Source organism: Eublepharis macularius, chromosome 7, assembly GCF_028583425.1.
Source record: "Eublepharis macularius isolate TG4126 chromosome 7, MPM_Emac_v1.0, whole genome shotgun sequence".
Lineage (NCBI taxonomy): Eukaryota > Metazoa > Chordata > Lepidosauria > Squamata > Eublepharidae > Eublepharis > Eublepharis macularius.
In genome coordinates, this window is record NC_072796.1 from 40,191,293 (window position 1) to 40,215,708 (window position 24,416).

The 24,416-nt window shown below is 43.4% G+C and overlaps 1 protein-coding gene across 1 annotated transcript in view; it reads left to right on the forward strand.

Annotated features, from left to right (window-relative positions):
- The window catches only part of NEDD9 (neural precursor cell expressed, developmentally down-regulated 9), a 73,002-nt gene extending 50,064 nt beyond the window's left edge, over nucleotides 1-22,938 (forward strand). The window contains exons 3-7 of the mRNA XM_054985158.1: nucleotides 12,240-12,341; nucleotides 14,678-14,779; nucleotides 17,702-18,934; nucleotides 20,208-20,297; nucleotides 20,913-22,938. Of these exons, the coding sequence (XP_054841133.1) occupies nucleotides 12,240-12,341; nucleotides 14,678-14,779; nucleotides 17,702-18,934; nucleotides 20,208-20,297; nucleotides 20,913-21,422 (2,037 nt within the window). The 3' untranslated portion in view covers nucleotides 21,423-22,938. The remainder of the gene's footprint in view (nucleotides 1-12,239; nucleotides 12,342-14,677; nucleotides 14,780-17,701; nucleotides 18,935-20,207; nucleotides 20,298-20,912) is intronic.
- The last annotated feature ends 1,478 nt before the right edge of the window (nucleotides 22,939-24,416 follow it).

The window sequence follows — 24,416 nt, forward strand, 5'->3', positions numbered from 1 at the left end:
AAGTCAACCAAATACCCGAACCGTACTGGCCTTTTCTAAATGCTTTCTCTGAGGAGGAAGCTGATACTCTACCCCCGCACCGACGAACGGACTGTGCGGTGGAAATTTTGCCCGGAGCCTCCCTGCCCAAAGGACGACTCTACCCCATGAGTCTCCATGAACGCGAAGAGCTCCGGAAATTCATCGACACCAACCTCCAACGAGGGTTCATCCGTCCAGCCACTAGCCCCCACGCCGCTCCAGTTCTCTTCGTAAAAAAGAAGGATGGGGGACTCCGACTGTGCACGGATTTCCGAGGACTGAATGCAGTGTCCACCAACAACGCCTATCCTATACCGCTCATCCGAGACCTTCTCAACGTCGTGGCCCAAGGTAAGATCTTTACGAAATTAGATCTAAAAGATGCTTACTTCCACGTTCGTATCAAGGCAGGGGATGAGTGGAAAACCGCGTTTAATACGCCCCTCGGACAATATGAATACTTAGTTATGCCTTTTGGATTGACGGGAGCCCCGTCTGTATTCATGTCCATGATAAACGAAGTTCTACACGAATTTCTGTACAAAGGGGTGGTGGTGTACCTTGATGATGTTTTAATTTATTCGAATACTGAGGAAGAACATATTCAAATGGTACAAAAGGTCCTGGCCACCTTGATGAAGAATAAACTGCCCATCAAGTTGTCCAAATGTGAATTCCATAAAACCGAACTCACTTACCTCGGGTATTGTATCTCCCAAGAGGGTCTAAAAATGGATCCAGCCAAAATACAAGCGATCCAAGACTGGCAAACACCCACCACCCGTAAAGAACTGCAATCCTTCCTGGGTTTTGCCAACTTCTATAGAGACTTCATAGCAAACTTCGCCCAAATCACACTCCCCTTAACTGAATTGCTGAAAACAAAAGATAAAGGGGACCAAGCTAAAAAACCCTCCTCCAAACTGCAATGGACCCCCGATTGCCAAACTGCCTTCGAATGCCTAAAAAAGCAATTTGTAACGGAACCCGTCCTCTCCCACCCCAACGAACAATCCCCTTTCGTAGTTCAAGTCGACGCCAGCGATACGGCGATAGGGGGGGTTTTACTACAGAAGGGGGAGGATGGAAGATTGCGGCCTTGTGCATTCTTGTCTAGGAAATTTTCAGAGGCGGAAAGGAATTGGAATGTGTGGGAGAAGGAGGCTTTTGCAGTAAAAGCAGCCCTTAGTAACTGGAGACATTGGCTGGAGGGGGCGCGATACCCTTTCGAGGTTTGGACGGATCATAAAAATCTAGAGGCCCTCCGAAGCCCACGCAGACTGAATGCCAAGCAATTGCGATGGGCGGAATTCTTTTCCAAATTCAACTTCACTCTAAATTATCTCCCGGGCAAAACTAACTTTTTGGCGGACGCCCTATCGCGCATGCCCCAACATAAGAGCAAACGGGAGGAGACTGTCGACACGGTCTTCTCGCCTACGCAACTTGGGGGCGTGGTGACTACTCGCAGTCGTGCCAAGCCGCCCCTCCCGGCCAACCAGGAGTGGAAATCGAAACTTAAAACTGAAGTGGAGAAGGAGGGGGATAAAGCTCCGCGAAACAAACTGACCCAATCCCCACACGGGGATTGGCTAGCTGGGAGCAAATTTTATGTCCCAGACAGCCTCAGGCTGGAGGTCTTGCAGCGCTGTCATGATGCTCCCACTGCCGGTCATTATGGGTATCTGAAAACTTTGCATCTAATCCAAAGGCAATTCTGGTGGCCGGGCATGCGCAAAGACATTTCCCAATATGTTAGTTCCTGCCCCGTTTGCCTCAGCGCCAAAACCAGGAAAGGAAAACCTCCGGGTCTCCTGCAACCATTGGAAACGCCAAACAGACCCTGGGAAATAATATCTATGGACTTTATCACTGATCTACCCATTTCCAAAGGACATAATTGCATTTTAGTTGTGGTAGATCTGTTCTCCAAACAAGCTCATTTTATCCCCTGTACTGCTATACCCTCCGCTCGGAAACTAGCGGACTTGTTTTTAAAACACATCGTAAAATTACATTCTTTTCCGTCCAAGGTGATTTCGGATCGCGGCGGACAGTTCGTTGCCAACTTCTGGCGGGAGCTTTTGAAAATGTTGAATATTGAGCAAGGTATCAGCTCAAGCCACCACCCACAAACCGACGGACAATCCGAAAAAACAAACCAGATACTAGAACAGTTCCTTCGTTGCTACATTAATTTTCAACAAGATAATTGGGTGGACCTTCTCCCTCTAGCCGAATTCTCATATAACAACAGTGTACACGCATCAACGGGAGAGGCCCCGTTCAAAATTGTCTATGGAACCCACTTCAATCCCTTCCCGTTGGACGCTCCCCCTCTCCACTCCTCCAAATTGCCAGATGTGTCTTCATGGTGGGGGGAGGCAGCGCATCAATGGACTCTTATTAGGAAACACCTTGACAAAGCCAAACTGGATTACAAAAAATACGCTGATCGCCATCGTGTGGCCGAATGGGAATTACAACCTGGAGATCATGTGTATATTTCCACAAAGAACCTGAAACTAGCTCAGACAAGCCGCAAACTCGCTCTGAAGTTCCTGGGACCTTTTCCTGTGCGCAAGATAATAAATAAAGTGACTGTTGCTGTAACTTTACCCAAGAACCTGCGCCATGTGCATGATACGTTCCATGTCAGTCTTTTGAAGAGGGCTCCCACCGACAACAAATGGCACCTCAAAGCTCCACCCATTCCAACTTTAATTGACGACCAAATACACTATGAGGTACAACAAATTTTGGACTCTAAACTCAAGCGAAATCAGCTTTTTTACCTCATTAGATGGAAGGACTTTGATTCTGGTTACGATGAATGGGTGAACTCTGCACATGTTCATGCTCCTAGATTAACCAAAGCTTTTCATACTCGCTACCCATATAAGCCAGGGGGGGATCTGTTTTAAGGGGGGCAGAATGTCAGGTCCAGAGTATACCTAAACTGTACTGACTCCATTTTCTAATGCTTCTAGTGTCTAAGTGCTTTCTCCCCAGGTGCACCAGTTCCCAGGCAGCATTCCCACTGGAGGAGACTGTTTTGTCTAACACCGTTCCACCAAGCATTGGCCTTGAAGGAGAGCAGCTTCCCAGCAGCTTCCCAGGACTGAGAGATGTTGTTTTGAGAACTGTGGGGGGGAGGCTAATCCAGATGGGTATTGTTACTCTGTACCTTATGCTTGCTCTTCATTGGTAACAATGATCATGTACCATCCTGAGTCTCCTATTCAGGACAGTGGACTATAATGGACCTTTTCTGCAGTAAAGTTTCCTTTTTCAAACAATGGACTTGTGTTTGCTTCTAAAGGGAACCCTGTAGTGAGAGCCTTATTTAGCCACAGTCTGACAGTTAAAAACAGAGAGTGACAGACATAAAAACACCCATTCCTCCTACAAAGCCCTGTTTTTTTAAAAAGCAAAAAACCTTTGTGCCCATGGCTTCAGAACACCCCCTTCCCCCTCCCTCCCCTGGGTTGCTGCTCCATGGTTGGAAGGAAGCCTGCTAATCAAGGAAAGCAGGGCTTCCATTCAGTTTTCTAGGGTGACAGAAGGAGGGCAAACACAGCTCAGGCATTCCCCTGGCTCCGTTGCTAGGGGAATAGATTATTGGTGCCTGAGTGTCTGGCTCTCCGATTAGATGACGATGGCCCCCCCAATCAAGCCCCCCCCCCCCAAACGCTGGATCGGTCATCGTGGACAGAACCGATAAGCTGAGTCATGATGGCGCAAATGCCATTATCGGGGGGTTTTTCACATCGTGAGTCCGATCGTGCCCATCTCTACTTATGGCTAATTTTATCCTCTGTTAATGTTATTACTGAGCTTTAGTGCAAGGCACAACATTGTTTTCTTCAGTATTATTGCATCTATTTACGAAGTTCACATTCTTCAGCTCAAAATGTATTAATTCTTGCTCAAGTGTGTAGCAATAAATGAGTCCTGTAAGTCGAACAGCAAGAAACTTATTAACAAAATTAAGATCTCTTCACTTATTAAATCTTGGGTGGTCATCCAGAAAATGTAATATATAAATGACTAGGTGGGATGGACTTATCAAGAGAAAAAGTGGTTGACTGTTGTTAGGTGTGCCTACAATGGCGAGTCCCAAGGTTGTTTTGCTGTGCAGTCTGTGCAGTGGGCCATTGTGTTGAAGAAATTGCTGGGTCTGAGGCCATAGCTCAGTAGTAGCCCATGTATTTTGCATTCAAAAGGTCTAAGCTTCAGTCCTTGATGTCATCTACTAAAAGAATCTCAGGTAAAAATGCTGGGAGCTCTCTCTCCTGGAGACATGGGAGAGCCACTGCCAATAGATGAATGCTGGGAGCTCTCTCCTGGAGACATGGGAGAGCCACTGCCAATAGATGAATGCTGGGAGCTCTCTCTCCTGGAGACATGGGAGAGCCACTGCCAATAGATGAATGCTGGGAGCTCTCTCTCCTGGAGACGTGGGAGAGCCACTGCCAATAGATGAATGCTGGGGAGCTCTCTCTCCTGGAGACATGGGAGAGCCACTGCCAATAGATGAATGCTGGGGAGCTCTCTCTCCTGGAGACATGGGAGAGCCACTGCCAATAGATGGTACCTGACTAGTATCTGGCTGTAAAAATACATTTATGCCTAGCTTCAGGATCCTTGTAATGATTAGAGTTCTTCCTGTATCAGGCATCTGACGAAGAGAACTTGATTCTCGAAAGCTTATGCTACAATAAAATTGGTTAGTCTTAAAGGTGCTACTGGACTCTTTTTGATCTTCCTAATTCCATGCACTCATTGGGGCTGCCATTTATTTTTATTTTATTTACTTCATTTATAGCCCGCCTTTCTCACACAGGCAAGGCAGATTACAAAATTCAGAAGGGGAGAATTCAGTCAGGCTGCAGAACACATTGAATGAACAATGTAGCAAGAGTAGCAGTAAAATAAACATTGTGATCGACTACAATCTTATGCCTTTATGAAAGCTACCCTCTGCCCTGACATTATATTACAGTTCTAATCCCTTTATAAAATTGCCCTCCAGAACATTTCTGTTAAAAGGCAAATCGGCGCAAGGAGCAAAGGCCTACCTCCAGTGGTGAAATTTTATCAGTAGCCACATTGTATTGCTGCAAGTCTATGAGAAGAAGAAAATCGGTCAGTCAGTTTTACAAAGTGAGGCCAAATGATGCAGAAGGAACATACCACACTGTAGATATCTGTGTTAAGCAACTGGTAATTTGTAACCGTAGTTTGTTTTAAAACAAGATTTAGAGACTGGGCTACAAGCTGCTGCTTATATTAAAACTCTTTTAAGCCGTTCCTCATCTTGTTAGTCTTTTTTATCTGTGGACTCACAAGTGGACTCGCACCTGCCTCTGCCTGTCTTCTCGGAGGCAGGGCTAGAGGTCACCACTGTTTATTCTCTGACTTGATCCTTCTTGTTAACTCATTGTCCCTGATTGATCTTTAAGAATATAGGAAGGCACAATATGTTTTTAACAACCTCACTTCTCAAGTAGTTTCCCAATACTGTTCCAGAATAAACAAGCCCAAGTAGCTGTTAAACAATCTTCAGAGGGAGCTAGCAAACATTGCCTCTTTAGGGTCAAAGATTGTAGCTAGCTGTGTTGGTCCGTTAGAAAAGATTTAAGAGAAAACGGCAGAACAAATTGTCACAAATGAGCAAATGTTCCATTTGTGCAGAATTCATCAGGCTGGGTGCCCCCTCCCCTCCACACTGTTGTTTTATACAGTTGATCAAATCTGGTGAAGAATTCTGGGGGATTTGAAAATTTGCCCACTATTTTGGGCTGGGCAGGAGCAAAGCTTACTAGGTAGAGCACTGGGCATGTCCCTGTGTCTCAGCCTAATGAAAGAGTTCTCATGAGGATAAAACTGACATAAGGAAACAGCGTTCTTTGCAGCAAACCCTGAGGAGATGGCTGGGTATACATGATGAACTTGCCAAATAGATTTATGAAAGGACTTACACATTGTATTTCATTTAGTATATTCCTGTCGCTTGCACTTGTTGAAGCTTTGAGCAATCAGCACACACTTAAACATGTTAAGAAAATAAGGGAAGTGCCCACTTGCAAAGTCTCTGGGTAGCTTTGCTGCTGTCCCTCAGCCCTCCAAAGAGAGTTGCCTGCCATACAGGGCTGTTGTAGGGATTACTGAGATACTAGATACAAAGCAGACCAAATGCTTAAGAATATATTATATAAATACCTAGTTTTTATTTCTCCTAGGGCTGGTCTCTTTATCATATGTTTCACTACAAAACAGTACATGATTTCAAGAAAGAAATGCCTAAATGTCAAAAGCAAATATAAGAAAGATACTCAAAACGTGGTCATCATTCTTGTACATCTACATAGCCACATCTACATAGCCAATGACGCATCCGTATGTGTGTGAAACAGGACCTGAGTACTACATAGGATAGCAATACTTCCCAAGTGTTAACGAGAGCCTTGGCATAAAAGTCATGTTGAAGTTCTACAAGCTTCCCGCCATGCACTGCTTACATGAGATCTATCAGCTTCGACCTCTGTTCCACTGCAGCTATGAATCCTAATTCTAGGGGGACTCCATTGAAGAAATAGCAGCATTAATAGAGTTGACATAACAGGATCGTACAGGATCTCCCAGTACAATAACTGTGAAAACTGGGTTGATAGCCATGACTGTGAACTGTCAAGTGCAGAGGCAGCACACTCAATTACCAGGAGCCTGGGGCAGATTGTTGCTTCCATTATGCTGGCTTGGGAATTACCCTGGGATATTGGGCTGGCTATTCTTGAAAGAATTCTGGGCTCGGTGGACCCTTTAGCCTTGTCCATCAGGAAACTTCTTATGAAATGCTGTCCTGCTTTTCTGTGTTAGGTAATGAGCAGGAAGAATTCCTTGTATAAGGAAAAGAGATTTAATGAACCACAGAGCTGGATGCTTGAGAGGGTTACATTCTCATGCAGCATTTTTTTCCTTTGTAAAAGAACACACAGTTGGCATACAAAAGGCACAAATCACCGCTCTTAGAAGAGCAAGAACTCTGACAGACTTTCTTCAGCTCCATTCTTTATTTTTAAAGCACTGATTTAATGTAGCAGACCCAACACAAGTTCATTACTGAATTCACCCCAGCCAAGCCTTGTTACCCCCAATTAGTTGTTCCGTAAATGAAGCAGTTGCAGTGTTTGGCAATTGTAAGGCGAGAGAGATTGATTGTGGGTGCACCATCTGGTTCCGTTAATGCGTAAACAAGTAAAAATTTCTGGTTTGAACTGTAAGATTTTCAAGAACCAGATGACCACAGGCATTCTTTTAAAGGGGAGGGGGGATGACAATCTGTAGTTCACTGACATTTCTCAGGAAACAAATTCCTGCATACCAGAATAGAAAAAAAGAACATGGGCAAAGAAAGGAAGCTTGGAAAGGAAAAGTTTCTTTTTTTTCCTCTCTCTCTCTCTCTCTGTATTTCCATTCATTAAAAGTTCTTTCTTTTAAATATTAAATTTTGCCTTGAGCTTTTGTTTGTTTATTTTAATCGTGTCCCATAATAATTGGAGCCAAAACACAGTGTATGCTAATGCTAAATCCCCATCTCTATACCAGTTTAGCCCAAAAGAGTTTACAGGACATCTGAAGTTTTAGCTGCAGCTCAGAGCTGCTGATTCATATTCTACCAGAGCTGGATCCTATACGGCTGTTGCAGACGACCATAGGCAGAACCTTTGTGTATTGGGTGATATGGTTCTTTCCTCTACCAGTGTTGTTCAGATCTTGGAAAGGAGCAACGCAAGCATGGGAAGGAACCGTGTCCATTTCCGAACCCACATACATCCCTCTTACAGGTATTATAGGGGCCTTGTGTGATCCAATCATGAGGGAATTGTACCCATACTGCTTCAGTGAAGTAAAAAATCTGCTCTGAAAAATCTCCAGAGGAAACATGTTTGATGACTGCAAGTAACTATTGAAAATTCCTTTGCATATGCGTGTGTTATGTGCCGTCAAGTCGTTTCCGACCTATGGCAATCCTATGAATGAAAGACCTCCAAAACATCCTATCATTAACAGACTTGCTCAGCTCCTGCAAACTGGAGGACGTGGCTTCTTTTATTGAGTCAAGCCACCTCGTTTTAGGTCTTCCTCTTTTCCTACTGCCTTTCATTTTTCCTAGCATTATTGACTTTTCCAGACAACTTGTCTTCTCATGATGTGACCAAAGCACGGTAGCCTTAGTTTTGTCATTTTAGCTTCTAGGGAGAATTCAGGCTTGATTTGATCTAGTACCCACTTATTTGTCCTTTTGGCTATTCATGGTATCCGCAGAACTCTTCTCCAGCGCCACATTTCAAATGAATCAATTTTCTTCTGTCAGCTTCCTTCACTGTCCAGCTTTCAGGGTCTGAAACAGCTGCATAGGTGGTAAGATCATGAAGGTGCTGCTTGTTATGATCTTAATGATCGTACCATCCATGAGCTATGCAAATATCTTAGAGTCAAGGCTAGGCTAGAGCCATACCCTGGTCTAAACCCAGAAGGCATGATTCCTAGCTCAGTCTCCCTGAGAAATAGTTGAACAGGAGAACCTGGAGCTTGAAGTACAGCAGACCAAAGTGCCGTTCTTCAGACCTTTAAAGGGCAGGATACCACAATGCCAGTATTTAGACCAGGCTTGACTTGATGTAGTAGAAAAAAGTGCCAGAAGTCACACCTGACTTATGGCAACCCCTGCTGGGGTTTTCAAGGCAGGAGCCAAACAGAGGCAGTTTGCCTTTGCCTTCCTTTGCATAGCAACCCTGATCTTCCTTGGTGGTCTCTCCTCCAGTTGGTAACCAAGGCTGACCCTGCTTAGCTTCCGAGATCTTACAAGACTAGGCTAGCCTGGGTTACTGTGGTCAAGGCAGTGTTACATGTACAAAAGAAATATTAGGCATGAGATGTTGGATGCAGTACAAATATACTTCTTACAAATTATAGTGGATTTTTGGCCAGATCCTCTGTTGGAAGCAGTGGCCTGAGAGCTATGAATCAGGTCATAAATTCACTCCATCTATTTGGAGGTATGTCTATTATGTGGAGCAAACCAGCATTGGTATTTTCTGCATTGGGTCCTAGCACTGGGGTAAGCTCATCCCATAAGCTTACATGAACAATAAGAAGTGGTGCTGGCTCAGGAGTAGCACCGTTGCCTCCCACCCTTATGTGGTAAAGGGGAGGGCAAGCTCTCTGCATCTTGTATGGCCTTCTGTAGAGAAACATTAGCCCTTAAAAGCCAAAAGACATCAGCATAAAATTGAATTAGTTGGGCTTAGATGAATGGAGGGATGCATGGCCACCTGTAGCCTACAGAGCATGTAGGGACTGCATTGCATATGCTCATCCTCCACATGTGCAGGGTTCCTGGTCCAGCAAGGAAAGAGTAGCATGGAAGTACGCGTCAATACTTGCACCTCCCCTGCTGGATTGGGGCAGTGTTCTTTTTTTCTTCAGCCACTAATTACAGCCTCAAATGTGACTTCGTATATGTGTATATATGCTTTTTTGAAAGAAAGGATCGAAGAAAAACTATAAAGAACTGTCCACATAATTGTGGCTCTGTATGCAGTTGACCACTGACAAGCTGCCAGCACAAGATGTTTGTGCAGCTAGCTTTGGGCAAATGGAACTTGTTCACAGAGGGACCAGCCGATATGAATGGCAAGTCTTCTAAAATGTTTTCCTGTGTTGGGGCTCCATCTAGGCAGAAGCAAAAAGAGATGACTGTATGCTTTATGTATGTTAGGGCTGTTCCCCCCTTCTTTTTTACTGAATTGCTGGGTAAAAATAATCAGCCAGGCCAGGGGGGGGGGGGATTCAATTTCCTGCAATTTAACATGCATACCAGGGGTATGTATTTGTTTTAGTGATGCCTTTGGCCCAGTTCCCAAGAAGTACATATGACTGAGCATTTTCTCCATAGTTCACATAGGCAGCCTGACGCCAAAGTCTGTACTTTAGAGAGGGGATTAAAGTTTAAGGGTGCCTTGGGAAGAGCCTTTTGTTTCTAATTTGCCCTATCTGTTCTCCTGCAGGATAGTTTGTAACACCTCAGGGACATGTTATTTATGTACAACAGATTTGCTGCAAATTAAGAGGCCCTGGGGGATTGCTTTTTCAAATGGTGCTTTTTCAAAAATGTCATTTTTCACCAGTGCATTTCTGCTAAAAGTATGCTTTGTATTCAGAATTACTAGGTTAAGGGTAATAATATGCTTGTCATAAGTGGTTAGGTAACAATTTTTGTATATTGGTCTTGGTACTGTAATAAAAATGATGATGATGATATGCTTGTCGTTGAAAGTTCTGGGATAGATGTTTTGCTCATTTGATTTATCGGGGGGTGGGTGGGAACGCTTCTTCAAAACCATTTGCACGCTCAAGGATGGGAAGAAGGTTGTGACTATTTAGCTCTCTGAGTATGTTTCAAAGTGTGTATGTGTACATGCATGTGATTTCTGCAATTATGTGGGCTTTAGAAAGTGATGAGATATCGTGGGGGGAGGTTCTGCCTTGCAACTCTTTTTAGAAAGTTGGCTAGTAGGCAACGTTGGTGTTGATAGGGTAGCAGAGCAACCCTATGCAAAGTTATTCCTGCAGTAGAAACCCATTGCAATCAATGGGTTGACTCAGTTAACACTGGATAGTATTGGACAGTTAGACAAGCCCAAGCTCCATGAGTCTTGGAGCTGCACGTTACAAAGTGTAAACGGCCTCTTAACTTGAGAAGTTAGTGGGTTATACTAAATGAAGGCAGCCTCAGCCCAACTAGGAAAAGTTAGGTCTGATTTTGTACCTGAGTCAGCTGCTGCGCTTGTGAATGTGAATAGGGGAAGGGATCTGCACAAATCCATTCTTAGCACAAGCAATGCAATCAAAACATTGTGCTTGACCCTTTAGATGTCAAGGTTTAAGGTGTTAATCGTTATGCGTCAGTCTATGATCACAGTGGGAATGGCAAGAGATTTAAGAGGCATAACAGAATGTGATCAGCACACTAGGAAAAAAAGCAGGGAAATTCAATGTAACTTTCACTAAAACTGTACCCTAGCAATGAACTTGTTTTATTTGTTTGTTTGTTTGTTTTGCTGATGTTGGCCAGGAATTTTTAAAAGCAGTTCTCATTCAATATACTCCTAAGCAAAACTAAGCAATACTTTTTACAACCCACTCTCAGGCATCTGCTGGTTCTACATCTGTGCTTTTAAAAAATGTCAAGCTAAATAACATTTAGAGTTTAAGGAATATTAATTTCCTCTATAAACACTGTTTATCAATGGTTTTACAATTTTTAAAAATCATACTGAACTGGAAGTTTTCTATGCAGATGTTTATTCCAGATATAGAAGCATTTGTTTGTTAATCAAGATTCACTTGAAACTATCGTGGCCGTTTATTAGAAAATATCATAACCAAGAGTCGGGGGTTTATTTTCCACCTCCTGAACATCTTAGCATAGATAATTTTTTTTAAAAGTCTGCACTCAATAAGGACTAGGGCCAATCCTGGATGTCTAATTACTGTGACTGTGTGATACACCTCCTTCACACAGTGCATCAGCCCATAGTTGCCCTGAACATCACATCCAAATATTGACTGTGACTTTAAATGTATCACCAACCATAGGGTATATCCATGGGCACATGTGGGCTGGGGACATTTGGGGTTACCAACCTCCAAGTGGCGCCTGGAGATCTTCCAAAATCATCATTGATCTCCAGGCTACAGAGAGCTGGAGAAAATGGTTGCTTTGGAGGTTAGATTACATGACATTTTACCCCTCTGAGGCCACTCCCCAAATCCCACCTCCCTCAAGCTCCTCCACCTAAATCTCCAGAAATTTCTCGACCCAGAATTGGCAACCGTAGAGGTTAGCCACGCTGCTTGTGGTATCTGATTGGTCAGTTAATCCCATGCAGACAATAGTTGGAGGTAAGTAATGGCAGGTTAGTTTAAAGTGCGGGGAGAGGGACAAGTTTTATCACCAACAACTCGTTTGGGATTGCATATTTTTACTATCAGAAATAGGGGGAGGGGTTTCACTAGTAATACTTGCCACATTAAATGCGTCAATTGGTAGAATTAACGTTTGTATAGAGACTCTTAACATACACAGTCTGAGACTGGCAAAGTGCCTCACTATTTATGTGTTCCTGTCTTTCTCTTTCAACCCATAGGTAGTAACTCCAGTCAGGTCAGGACAAGGTTATGTTTACGAGTTCCCTTCCAAATACCAGAAGGACACCTACGATATCCCACCAGTTCGTCCTCTCCAAGGGGTATGTACCAATAAAACTGTCAACAGCACTGAAATTAAACAACAAGAAAAGGGCTTGCCATTTTATCTACTTCCTAAGGATAGATCAAGTTCTCTCATACCAAACTGAAAATATTTTGGTTTCAGTTGGCCTTTGCCACTCTGCAGATCACCAGAGACATTGAATGTTTGATAGGCTGAAAAATATATAATCCACATTTGTTTTCTAAAGGGTACTGATCATTAAACTGGTCAACCAGAATATCTGTAGACTGTAAACAGTCTCAGTTAAAACAATTTTCTGTGTTTTAGCTACGTCTCAGGATCACGGATAGTCCAAATAGCCAATCTTAGTGAGACTGTCAGTACAGGAATAGAGAATAGTTGCTTGTTTGTTAGGGCTGTCTTTTCCTCAACATGGGCAGGGCAAGATGTCCTGACACAAAGTGGGAACATGGAACCTTCTGTGGTTTCTAAGGAGGTGCTGGAAAGCACAGAGAGGTTGTGCAGGGAGCTAGCCATGCCAGAAACCATGTTCGGGATCCATGCATGACCTCTGGCATGGTAAGGGTCTCTTCAGTTATGCAGCTCCAGGCAGTTGCCTACCATTATGATAGAGCCACTCCTGCCTGTATTCTGGATGTATCTGAGGTTGTTCCCTGAACATTTGTGAAAGTCGCAGTATCCCCCTGTGGCAGATTTGCAATGGACAGTTGCAATTAGTCTGTGCTCCCATGGTGTGCAGATGCCATGCTCATGCTATCTCACATGTGACAGGAGCCTCTGTACCCACAATTTACAGGCATATGTTTGTTAATTTAATGTGAGGCAGTCCTAAGAGATAGAAGCCATACTTCTTCTTCTTGCTGGGTGAGGGGTTGGTACCACTCAGACTCCATAGTGTGCCATGCTTCAGTCCTCTGTCTGGCATTCTTATCAGCTTTTTTTCCCACGAAGAGCACAGCAGAAAGATTAAAAAAGAAATTGAAAGGACTGCTCTTCTATCTCCACCTCTAAGGCACTGGAAATGGAGTACAAATGTGCTGATCTCAGTGGAACAGAGAGAGGACGATGGTGGGTGGGGGAGTTAATTCACACCTCATGAAAATTGCTAGGGATTAGGCATCAATTACTCTTAGCAGCTGCGTCCTGACTTCAGTGGAGATGGGACAGGTCGGCCACATCTCTGAAATAAATCATAGATGTTCAAGGATACGCCTGGATAGAAGAGGGCCTGTGTCCTGAGTTCTTTTATTTGTTTTGATTTCTTCCCTGAATAATCTCAATATATTTTGGGTATAGCATATCTGAATTTACCCTGAGATGATTTAGGCCAAATGATTTCAAGTAGGCCAAAGCCATCCAGCCAGCATTATCGCTGAGCAGGATTTGAATCCTTCTTTGCATCTTCCACAGTTAAAAGCTGCTTCACATAGTACATTTTTAAGGTGTAAACTTAACATGTTTCGAGCGCGCATCTAAAAATGTAGAACATGAAAAAATGCAGCACATGTGTGGCCTCATCAGGGAACTGGGGTTGACTGTCATTCCCTGTTGAGTGTGACCTCTTGGTAGGAAGCTCAGATTTGGCTCTTTGTAACGTATGGCATAGCCTGTAGCTTCCAAAACTTTGAAGCTCTGCTCCACTTGATGAAGAAATGCTCTGAGAGCATCACAATTTCATTGGGGAACTTGCTTCTAAAAGCATCAAGGCCAGAGAAGAGTTAAATACCCATTGCACAATTAACATACAGAACATATTGCCCTAATTTATATCTATACTCAAATTTGTCCTCACAACAACCCATTGAGGTAAGCTAGGCTGAGAAACAGTGACTGGCCTGTCACCACCCAGTGGTTCTCATGACTGAGTGGAGATTTGAAACCAGTTCTCCCCAGATCTAGTCCAGTACTCTTAACCACTATACCACACTGGCTCTTATGTGTATGATTTTTGTTTTGTTTTGGAGCAGCAGTCAGACTCAAAATCTTCCACCTGCATCCTAAAGTGATACACTCCAAGATCAGCTTTATTGCTTGATAGTTCTCGTTATATATTGTGGCCCTATATGGCCCTATGAGCCTAGCTGCCCAGAAATGTGCCCTTCTTTTCCAGGAGCAGAAGAATAAAAGATCTTTCTTTGAGGAAAAAATCTGAAAGGTCTGGAGGCCTCTTGGTGGGGTGTGAATGTTTGTAAAGCTAAAACACCTAAAAGTAACCCTCCCCCAAACCTCATCCCCTTTGTGACAGAAATTGCCAAGTAAATTCATGCCAGTTGCCAAGAAAGGAGTGTATGCATCTGAAATACAGTTACCATGATGTTTCTATTTTGTGTGATTCATTTGTTTTCTGTTTAGATATATGATGTCCCCCCTGCGTCATTTAAAGGCCCTGCTCAAGCAACTCAAGCGGGAGATGTGAAATCTCAAGGGGTGTACGACATTCCTCCCACAAAAGGGGTAAATAGATTGCTGTTTTATTGAAAAGTGAACATGTACTTTCTTGCTGGATTAAGAGCATGTTTAAACAAAAGTGTCCTTCTGCGCTGAAATGAAGGTGGAGAGAGAGCATGGTGTGCTTTGAACTCTAGCCTTTTAAACATTCCCCTCAAGCTTGTACCTCATCTATTTAAAAAAAACTGTGATAAAGATAAAGTTTAGAATGTAATTACTAGCTTTATGTAAGATAGTCTTGTAATTAGAGTTCAAAACTGTATTCAGGCCCTTTCGATGGGTGGGGGCAATGGAAGTAATTGGAAAGGGGCCACATGAGCACTGACAGATAGTACAGTGTTTCAGTGTTTAAAATTATCGGACCCTTTTTCTTCCAAAGCAGAAAACTGATCGATGAAAATGTAGCCCCCCAAGTCGTTTCATTAGTTTGGATTTCCCTGCATTCCATTTACAGAGCCATTGACTACAATTGTAGGATCTAATGGTCCTGTTAGGCCTGCAGATCTAATTAAATCTAATTAATGCATGAATGCCTGTCCTCCTCCTCTTCCATGTTTCCCAAGAGAACGAATGGCTTGGCCACCAGATTAGTTGTTCGGTTGCATGTCCTCAGTAGTAGCAAGGAATACTTACTGGCCCCCGCTCAGGTTCTGAAAGACCTCAGAATCCAACTAATTTGAGGTCCAACACCCACAAAATATGGGAAGATTCCATTCGCTGAAAGAAAACTGTATTTTGCAAATTTTGCAGGTTTTAGATGCAAAATCTTAACATTGTATGATTTTAAATTCTAATGTCAAGTACGGATGAGTTTTTTTAAAAAATGTTTAATGTAAATCAAAAAATTGGCAGATACATACTTTTTAAAAAGTTAAATTACAAAGCAGTAGTACAGTCCAAAACAGCTAAAAATACACAGTTCAGAGTACAGATTTTTTTTTTAAAGAATGTATGCATATCTATTTTGGGGGGATGGAACGGTGAGAAAGAAAAAGAGGCTTTAAATGAACTTTCAGCCCCCTGACTTTTTTCGTGCAAGGAGTTCCTCAATGTGGCTGCATTTGCCTTGCTTGAGCTGTGGTTTCTCTAAGGCCATCCACTGCACACTTAGGCTCAACTGATTTCTATGATCTGTGCTGCATTGAGAAGCAGCGCTTTTGCCACATATGTGTGCAACCAATGTGGTAATTCCTCTAAAGTACAAGAAGTGGAGTTGGAAAGAGTCATCTGATCCTATATTATTCCTGATTTTGGAGACACAAGTATACTTTGGCTGCTCCTGAATTTCTTTTTGGTACTACAGTTCGGTCCAAACACAGCCAAGGAGCTTTAGAATCCGAATCTGTGGATTCTAAGTACCCACCTGAGTCCAAAGGTGTCTATAGCTACACGCTGTCTGAATTCACGGCACTATTAGTATTGTATAAGTAGAGAAGTTAATTCAAGTCCTTAAAGCAATAATGGTGTCAGTCCCTAGCAGTTAGATCCCCAAGTTCTCCACAATTAAGACAGGTGTTCCAGTTGAAGTAACTTTATTAGAGATCTATTCAGTACAAGGTGCTCAGACAGTGGAATTGGTAGAAGTGACATATGTAGGGCTAGCAATATTAGTTATAGGGAATATTCCCGCCTTTGGGAAAGAGGACCGTTAAGGGGGTTGGAGGTTGGAGTGAGACATTGTTTTAAAGTAGACAGTGAGAAAGATGACCTTATCTTTGGTTCTCAAGAAGGATACATTTTGAGCCAGTTTCTGCTGGCAGTCAAGGACACTGGCTCAGCGGAGCGAGAAAGAGAAAGTAAATATTTGTGAGATAACCTACGGGCAGTACAGCAGTAAAGAATTTCCCATACTCTCAGAGACAAGAGGCAGAGCCAATATACATTCATGGCAGATATGCAGGAGGCATATATGACAGGTGGCTAATTCTTCAGTTACTATCCTGTTCAAGGCTGAGGTCCCAGCAGCATGAATGTTGTTCTAGCACAGGCTGTGGCCTTAAATACTACTGCAAAGAGGTGGAGATACAGGCCCCTCCCCTCCAGGAGCAGGCTACCAGGCCCCTCCCCTCCAGGAGCAGACTACCAGTATTTAAAGGGGCCTCACCTGGTTACAGTGGGCTTGGAGATGCTTGAAGGGTCTGCCTCTGGTGTGGCAGCAGGTTCTGGCTGGAGGGTTCAGCATCTGAGTCTGAAGTCCGGTCTGTTTCCCAGGGAGAACAAGCCAATCCAGACTCTTCCTGCACATAAAATGGGGCTCCTGGGGGGTATCCCTATTACCTTTGTACAGACTTCCACAGGGAAGTCTTAGCCACTGAGCTGCCTCCTCCTCTGAATCTTCGGCCTCTTCATATGATGAAGAAGAGTCTGTATGCTACTCCATGACAGTTAGGGAGCTAATCTCCAACACTAGCTGACCACTGCCATGGCGTCATCATGTGGGGACACAAACTGAGAGCACTCACAGCAGCTGCCTATCTGTGTGTGAAGCCAGACAAGGCCTCTGTGCCCTCACTGTGTCTGCCACCCTCCCAGCAATGATGTTTTGTATGCTGTTTTTGGCTCTGCATTCTAGCATAAATGGTGATCAGGTTACACTACACAATGGTGTATCAGAACTACGTGGCTTACATGATTCCTTCCCATGGCAACATGATACCAACCCTTCCCAAGGCACTGGAAAATAATCATGTCATTTTCATGGCCTACATGGTTTTTGTATGCTGATATTATTGGTGTAGTGTGTGGCACAACTACACAAAATCAGAGATTGCATCACAATGGTATCATGTGCCTTCTGATTAAGTGGTTTGCTAATTTATGCCAGTACATGTCAACATTCTCTATCTCTTTACAAATCAATTACTTTTAACTATGGCTTCCTCCCTCTGTGGGGTGAGTTGACTTACAGATTTGCATTTTGCCTTTTAGATATATGCCATCCCCCCTTCTGCCTGCAGAGACGACGCGGATTCCAGGGAACACTTGCCGGACTTGGCTCCCTGCGTGAAGCATGATATGAGACCAGAAGGCGTATACGATGTTCCTCCTCCCATTGCCAAAGCAGCTGCAAAAGAAGGCGGACAGAAATGTCTTTGCAACCCATCTCCCACTTTCGAAGGAACTTCACACCAACGTGGCATGTATGACATCCCAGTGAGCCATCAGACTCAGTATGTTGGGCAGCAAACAGCTCCCCAGATGGATGTCTATGACACCCCCCGGGGAATCTCGTTCCCTGGACAACACTTGGGATTCATTGATGGTCTAAACCCTGAAGGAAAAGAGGGTGTCTATGATGTGCCACCGCAGGTCACGCAGGACACTAAAAGATTGCAGGACGTGACCGATGGGATGAACAGGTTATCTTTTTCCAGTACGGGAAGCACCAGGAGTAACATGTCCACTTCTTCCACGACATCAAAGGAGTCTTCTTTTTCAGCCTCTCCTTCTCAGGACAAACGATTGGTGTTGGATCCTGACACAGCCATAGAGAGACTTTACTGGCACCAACATGCAGTGGAGACCACTGTCTCTGGTTTAATGGCCTTTGTCAGCCCAGACTGGCGGTCTTACGAGTCCATGGAGAAGCACATCAACAAGATCCGCACTGCAGTTGACAAGGTGGAGCAGTCGCTGGTTGACTACCTTCATTTTGCCAAAGGAGCAACTGCCAATGCTTCCTTTATCCCCGAGCTCAGTCTCTACAATAAAATGAGAAGGGAGCTGCAGAGGCTGGAAGATTCTCATCAGATTTTGACCCAGACCAGCCATGACCTCAACAATTGCAGCTGGTCCTTGAATGTCCTGGCTATCAACCGGCCTCAGAACAAATGCGATGATCTGGATCGGTTTGTTATGGTGGTGAGGACAATACCAGATGATGCCAAGCAGCTGACCACCAGCATTAGCATCAACGCTGAAGTGCTTTTCAGACAAGTGCCTTGCGACTCACATGGAAAGAGCGCACCGGAAAGCCTTGGGCCCACTGTGGATTATGTATATGACAGTCCTCAAGCCCAGACAATGTTTCATCCTGGAGACAAAAGCCAGGACCACTGCAGTTCTTTGTCGCCACTTCTGTCTCAAGACCAGCATTACCAATGCAGCAGCAATGGCTCAGAAAAGAGCTGGATGGATGATTATGATTATGTACACTTGCAGGTGAGTTCTATAATTCATTTATTTCTTTTATTTTACTTATATCCCAACTTTCTTCCCAGTGGGGATACAAAGCAGCTTACATTGTTCTCCTTGCCTCCATTTTATCTTCGCAAGAACCCTGTGATGGTAGGTTTGGCTGTGAGTTTAGAGGTTAGAGCATTGGACTAGGATCTCGAAGACACGAGTTGAAATCCTCGCCCTGCTATGCAGCTTCCTAAGTGACCTTGGACCGATTACTCTCTTATAGCCAAACTTAATTCCGGGATCAGGATTGTTGTGAAGATAGTATGGGAAAGGGTAATCTTGAACTCCTTGGAGGAAGGGCAGGACTAAAATGTACTAGACAGATATTCGCTTATGTCCCAAAAGATAAGCACAGTGTGTACTAGACAGAAAGATTTTCCAAAGCCCTAAACACATGTGTGCCTGTAAAGTGGCATCAAGTCAAAGCTGACTTACAGCCCCATAGAGTTTTCAAGGCAAGAGACTTTCAGAGGTGCCTGCCTCTATGTAGTGACCCTGCACTTTCTTGGTGGTCTCCCATCCAAGTTCTAACCAGGCTGACCCGGCTTAGCTTCTGAGATCTAATGTGATTGGGCTAGTCTGGGGCATGGAGGCCAAGGTCTCAAAACATGTACAAGCCATCTTATTGACAGGATACTTCAGAGAGATGTTCAGCCTTGATGGAACTTGTACTTAGGACTTTTATACTACCTCCTCATATCTTAATTGACATGACCTCTCTTTAGATCTACCCCGCCTTGTTCAGGATCTACATGGAAAGAGAGCATTCCACAACAACATCCACTTTCTAGATTGCAGCTCCCCAGAGCATGATTTAGGAAGCTTGGGTTGCTCTCTCTTCCTCCATCTCTTGCTGAAACTGCTCAGCAGGAACACAAAGGGGGGAGCCTCCAGCAGCATGGCATCCCAATCTTTGGCTGTGGTCTGAAGGCACATGAACTAGCAACTAAGCAGGTCTTGGTCTGGTCAGTGTTTGGAGGGGGGGCACCTGGGAACCCATATGACTGGTGCCTTGAATTTCATGGAAGAAAGAAAAGTTTGTTCCATCCTACCCTTTAACTGAGAACAGATCTGATGGTGAGCTCTTGATGTTCTCCTCTTACGCCTCTTGGTTTGTAATAAAACTGGCGTAAGAACACTGTGAAATACCTGTTATGTGATAGCTAAGTTACTGGTGGACCAATATGTCAAATAAAAATATTTGTGTGGCATGGTTGGTTAAGATAATTTTTAATTGTTGTCCCATCAGGGTAAGGAGGAGTTTGAAAGGCAACAGAAGGAGCTTCTGGAAAAGGAAAATATAATCAAGCAGAACAAAATACAGCTGGAGCATCATCAGGTAGGATTCAGAAGGTGGCACCAAACCTGGCAAGAAAGCAAAAAAGAGACACTGACTCTGAATTGGAGACTGCATTAGACCGACAAAGAATGTCTGGTGTGTGTGTGTGTGTCTTTGGAGAACCAAAAGTTTGAGAGTGCAGATCGTTGACGTAAGAGTACACATAGAAAAGTGGACCTTAAGTATCTCAAATTGTCAAAATATGTTTGGCATTTTTAGACTTTGCATTCTCAGAGATTAGGCTGAGATTAGAAAGTATTTGGTTGCATTCTGAAGCCACAACAAACCTCTCTGGAAAGCATGGTTTAATTCTGGTTCCGAATCGTGGTTTCTCAAGGGGAAACAAACTCCAATTAGCCCAGGTGCCTGCTTTTCAACATCACACTAAGTAAGAGTTCGATCTGAATGAGTGGAAATGGGAAGGAGTTATGAGCATGGCAACAAGCCGTATTAATGCTCGTCCCAGACAAAGGTTTGTTGCAATGTCTGAATGTAGACTCTCTTTACATTCTGATTGCCACAGGTAAGAATGCCAAATGCTTTCAAGAGTATCAAAAATGTTACACGCTGTTCACTTGATCGCATCTTGAATTCTCTCTCCTCTTCGTCTTCTAGCTGAATCAGTTCCAGTGGCTGGAGCAAGAGATCACAAAACCGGTGGAAAATGACATCTCCAAATGGAAGCCGCCTCAAGGTCTTCACCCTACAAACAGCCTGCTGGTCTCTCAAGACAGGCAACTGCTTTTGTTTTATTCAGACCAGTGCGAGACTCACTTCATTTCCCTTTTGAACGCCATTGACGCCTTCTTCAGCTGCATCAGTGCTGCCCAGCCACCGCGGATCTTTGTTGCTCACAGCAAGTTTGTTATCTTAAGCGCTCACAAACTGGTGTTCATCGGGGATACCCTGACGAGGCAGCTGGCTACTCAGGAAATACGCAACAGTGTTATGAACTCCAGCAACCAGCTTTGCGAATTGCTTAAAAGCATTGTGATGGCAACCAAGGGGGCCGCTTTGAATTATCCCAGCACAGCATCCTTGCAAGAAATGGTGGACCGAGTGACAGAACTCTCCCACTATGCCCAGTTGTTTAAGCGCTCCTTGGTACAGATGGCATCTTACTGAGATGCATAAAATTGACTCTCTCCAACAAGGAATAACACTTAGAAAAGAACTGGAAATATTTTCTATGTCATGTAAATAATAATAATAATAAAACCTGATCATTTATTTTTTTGTAGATATTTTATATTAAATATTTTAAATTCCTTTTTATGGTTTAGAAATTTATTATAAAGGTTTTCAGCAATCTCAGTCTGTTTCTTTATCATTTTGAATATATAAAATGATATTCTGCATATATGTATATGTTTGCAACATTCCATAAAGTCATGAAGCACCTTAAGAAAAGCATCCCGAGTGGTGGTGTCTGTGTGGCCTCAGTTTTTCAAGTATCATTGGTTGGATACTTGTTTTACCTTTGGGGGACTATAATGTATATTTCATTTGAGCTTCTTTTGTGTCACAACAACAAGGCAGTTACGGTTGTAGCAATTGCTTGAGAAAAATATAGGGTTGGTTCCAGCCAGTTGTTTTGTTCAATCTTGGCAAATTTGGCCATTTCCCCATTGTCTAAAAATAGCGTGACACTCACGGTGGCTTGTTCACGCTGTTTCTGACATCACCTGGATGCAGGCAGTTACGATGGCACTATGAAAACGGAATCATCACTGCCTGCATCTGGGTGATGTCAGAAATAGCGTGAACAAGCTGCCAGCATTCCGTGCCGCTCTATTTTTAGAATGTGGGGAAACAGCCCTTGTTACAGTCGTTGTCCCACATGGCTTTTCTCCATGGAGGTTGCATTACCCCACAAAGCCTTTTTGGTAGTCAAAGTGGACCCACCATCCCTTTTTCATCAGTGGAAAAGTTGGTTGGATCCAACCCACAGTTTTAGTCCCTTTGTAAAACAAGCCCTACTTTATACAGATCCCTACTAAACAAGTGTACCTTTTTGTGGCACATTTCTGCACATTTATTTAGAAACAAAAGTCATTTATTTCTATGCTCAGAAATGCAGATTTAATTTTACTTTGTATTCTGAGAGTCAGTCATTTCAAGTACTTTAGAGTGTTCCTGTAACAAGAAGCAACCTAATAAGAACACACTTTGTAAAATTTAGGATGAAAATTTCAAGTGTTTTGAAAAACAGTCATGTTTCATGCACCAAAGGAGACTCTAACTCTCGTTAAGAATGCTTCTCTAATTTAGATGGATTCCAACAATATCCATCTGGTTATCTCATGTATTTGCATTAGTCAGTCAATCTTGCTACATTGCAAAAAGTCTTGTGTAGCCTTGGGATACTTCTTCAGAGTATCACTCAATGCCTGCAATGTGCAGAGAGAACTATTTCACCTATATAACCTTTTGTAAAATTGCACAGATGTTCAAAGTGTTCACTGATGCAGCCCCCCTGACTCATCAAAGAATATGTCACAGACTCCTGTGGGTCACGCCTAAACAGAACTTTGTACGTGGCAGTTTTTGCACATGCAGACTTCTTTTGATGTATGCAAAAGTTTCTTTGCGTTGTAGCCAAATGGGATTACTGAAATAAAATTTAAAAATTTGAATCCTTTATATTAACAATGTTGGATCTCTTTGGCATAAATGCAGCTCTGTTGATGAGCTGAAGAAAAGGCTACAGCTCAGCTTAAGTTCAAAGGAAAGCAGCTTTAAATAATACAGGAGTGCCATCAGCCAGATGTGGAAATAGAGTTTATATATCCCCAGGGCAAGTTTCTCTTTGCATGTATATGTCATGTGTCTGCTTGTTGGTGCCTCCTGTAACATCCAAAAACACTCTGGGCCATGAGTAGGCTTAGAGAACTGAGAGCCAAATGGTAGCTGCTCCAAAGCTTCTCTGGATTTCCAAGCAGTGATATTTCTAGGCTCACCCATTTGATTGGAAGCCTCTCAGGGAGATGTTGGCACCACATGGTAATCTTTTTAAGCAGCTATTTCCTAAACCCTCCATAGAAGGAGTGACCATGTGTTATAGCTGCATCTAAGTGTATAATATAACACTTTTTGTTCTTAATGAAAGAAAGACACCATACCATGATGCTGGGAAGGGACCATGGCTGTTTGATAAAGCATCTGCTTTTCTTGCAAAATGTCTCTGGTTCAGACCCCAACATCTCCAGTTAAAAGGATCAGGTAGTAGGTGATATGAAAGAGCTGAGACCCTGGAGAACGGCCGCCAGTCAGAGCAGACAACACTAACCTTGGTAGACAAAGGGTCTGACTCAGTTTAAGACAGCTTCATGTGCGCAGAGCAACAGTGGGACAATACCTTCTAGCTAATGGGACCAGATTATTTGCTAATACAAGAACTGATAGGATCAACCCTATCCTTCTCAAATGTTTGCACTCAACTCAAGGCCGACTTGATGGTTTTTCTAAGCATTTCTCTAGAGCTAATGGCCCACACACAGGCCCTCCACTTACGTTCTGTGAAATGAAAGGAGGGGCTGTAATAACCTCTTGTTTCAAATGAGTCCCCCCCACAATAACCATTGCTGTGTAATATGCCTTTAACCATGGAGTCAGAAGCAGAGAGGATTAAAGGATAGGTGTGCAGGCGATGCCCAAGTGTCATTTGAAGTTGAATGACTGTCTACGCTGCTCTGTGATCATTTAAGCTGTGCTATGGTATATGTCTGCAATATTCTTGCACTCTTTGCTTAGGCAGCAGGTTGCTGCTCACTGAATGTTACACCCTGTGATATCTAGGCAAGTTAAATAAGGTCTTTTCTGCACAACAGCGTCCTTGTTGTTATTTTTGCCATTGATGTCTTAACATGTCCATTAGTGCTAAGCACATTGGCCTTGCATACCTAAGAAACTGCTGATCTTCTGAAGCTGATCATGTTGCGAACATTAAGAACAGCTGAGAGCACCCATTTGACTATAATGTTCTTGGGCCGAAGATAGCTCAAACGGTCTGTTTTTCATTGCTGTTCTACAGAAACTGGTTTGTTTCCTTGCTTATGGATTATCTTTACTGGTAGAAGCAACCCATCCATAGGAAGAAAAAAACCATGCAATATCTTT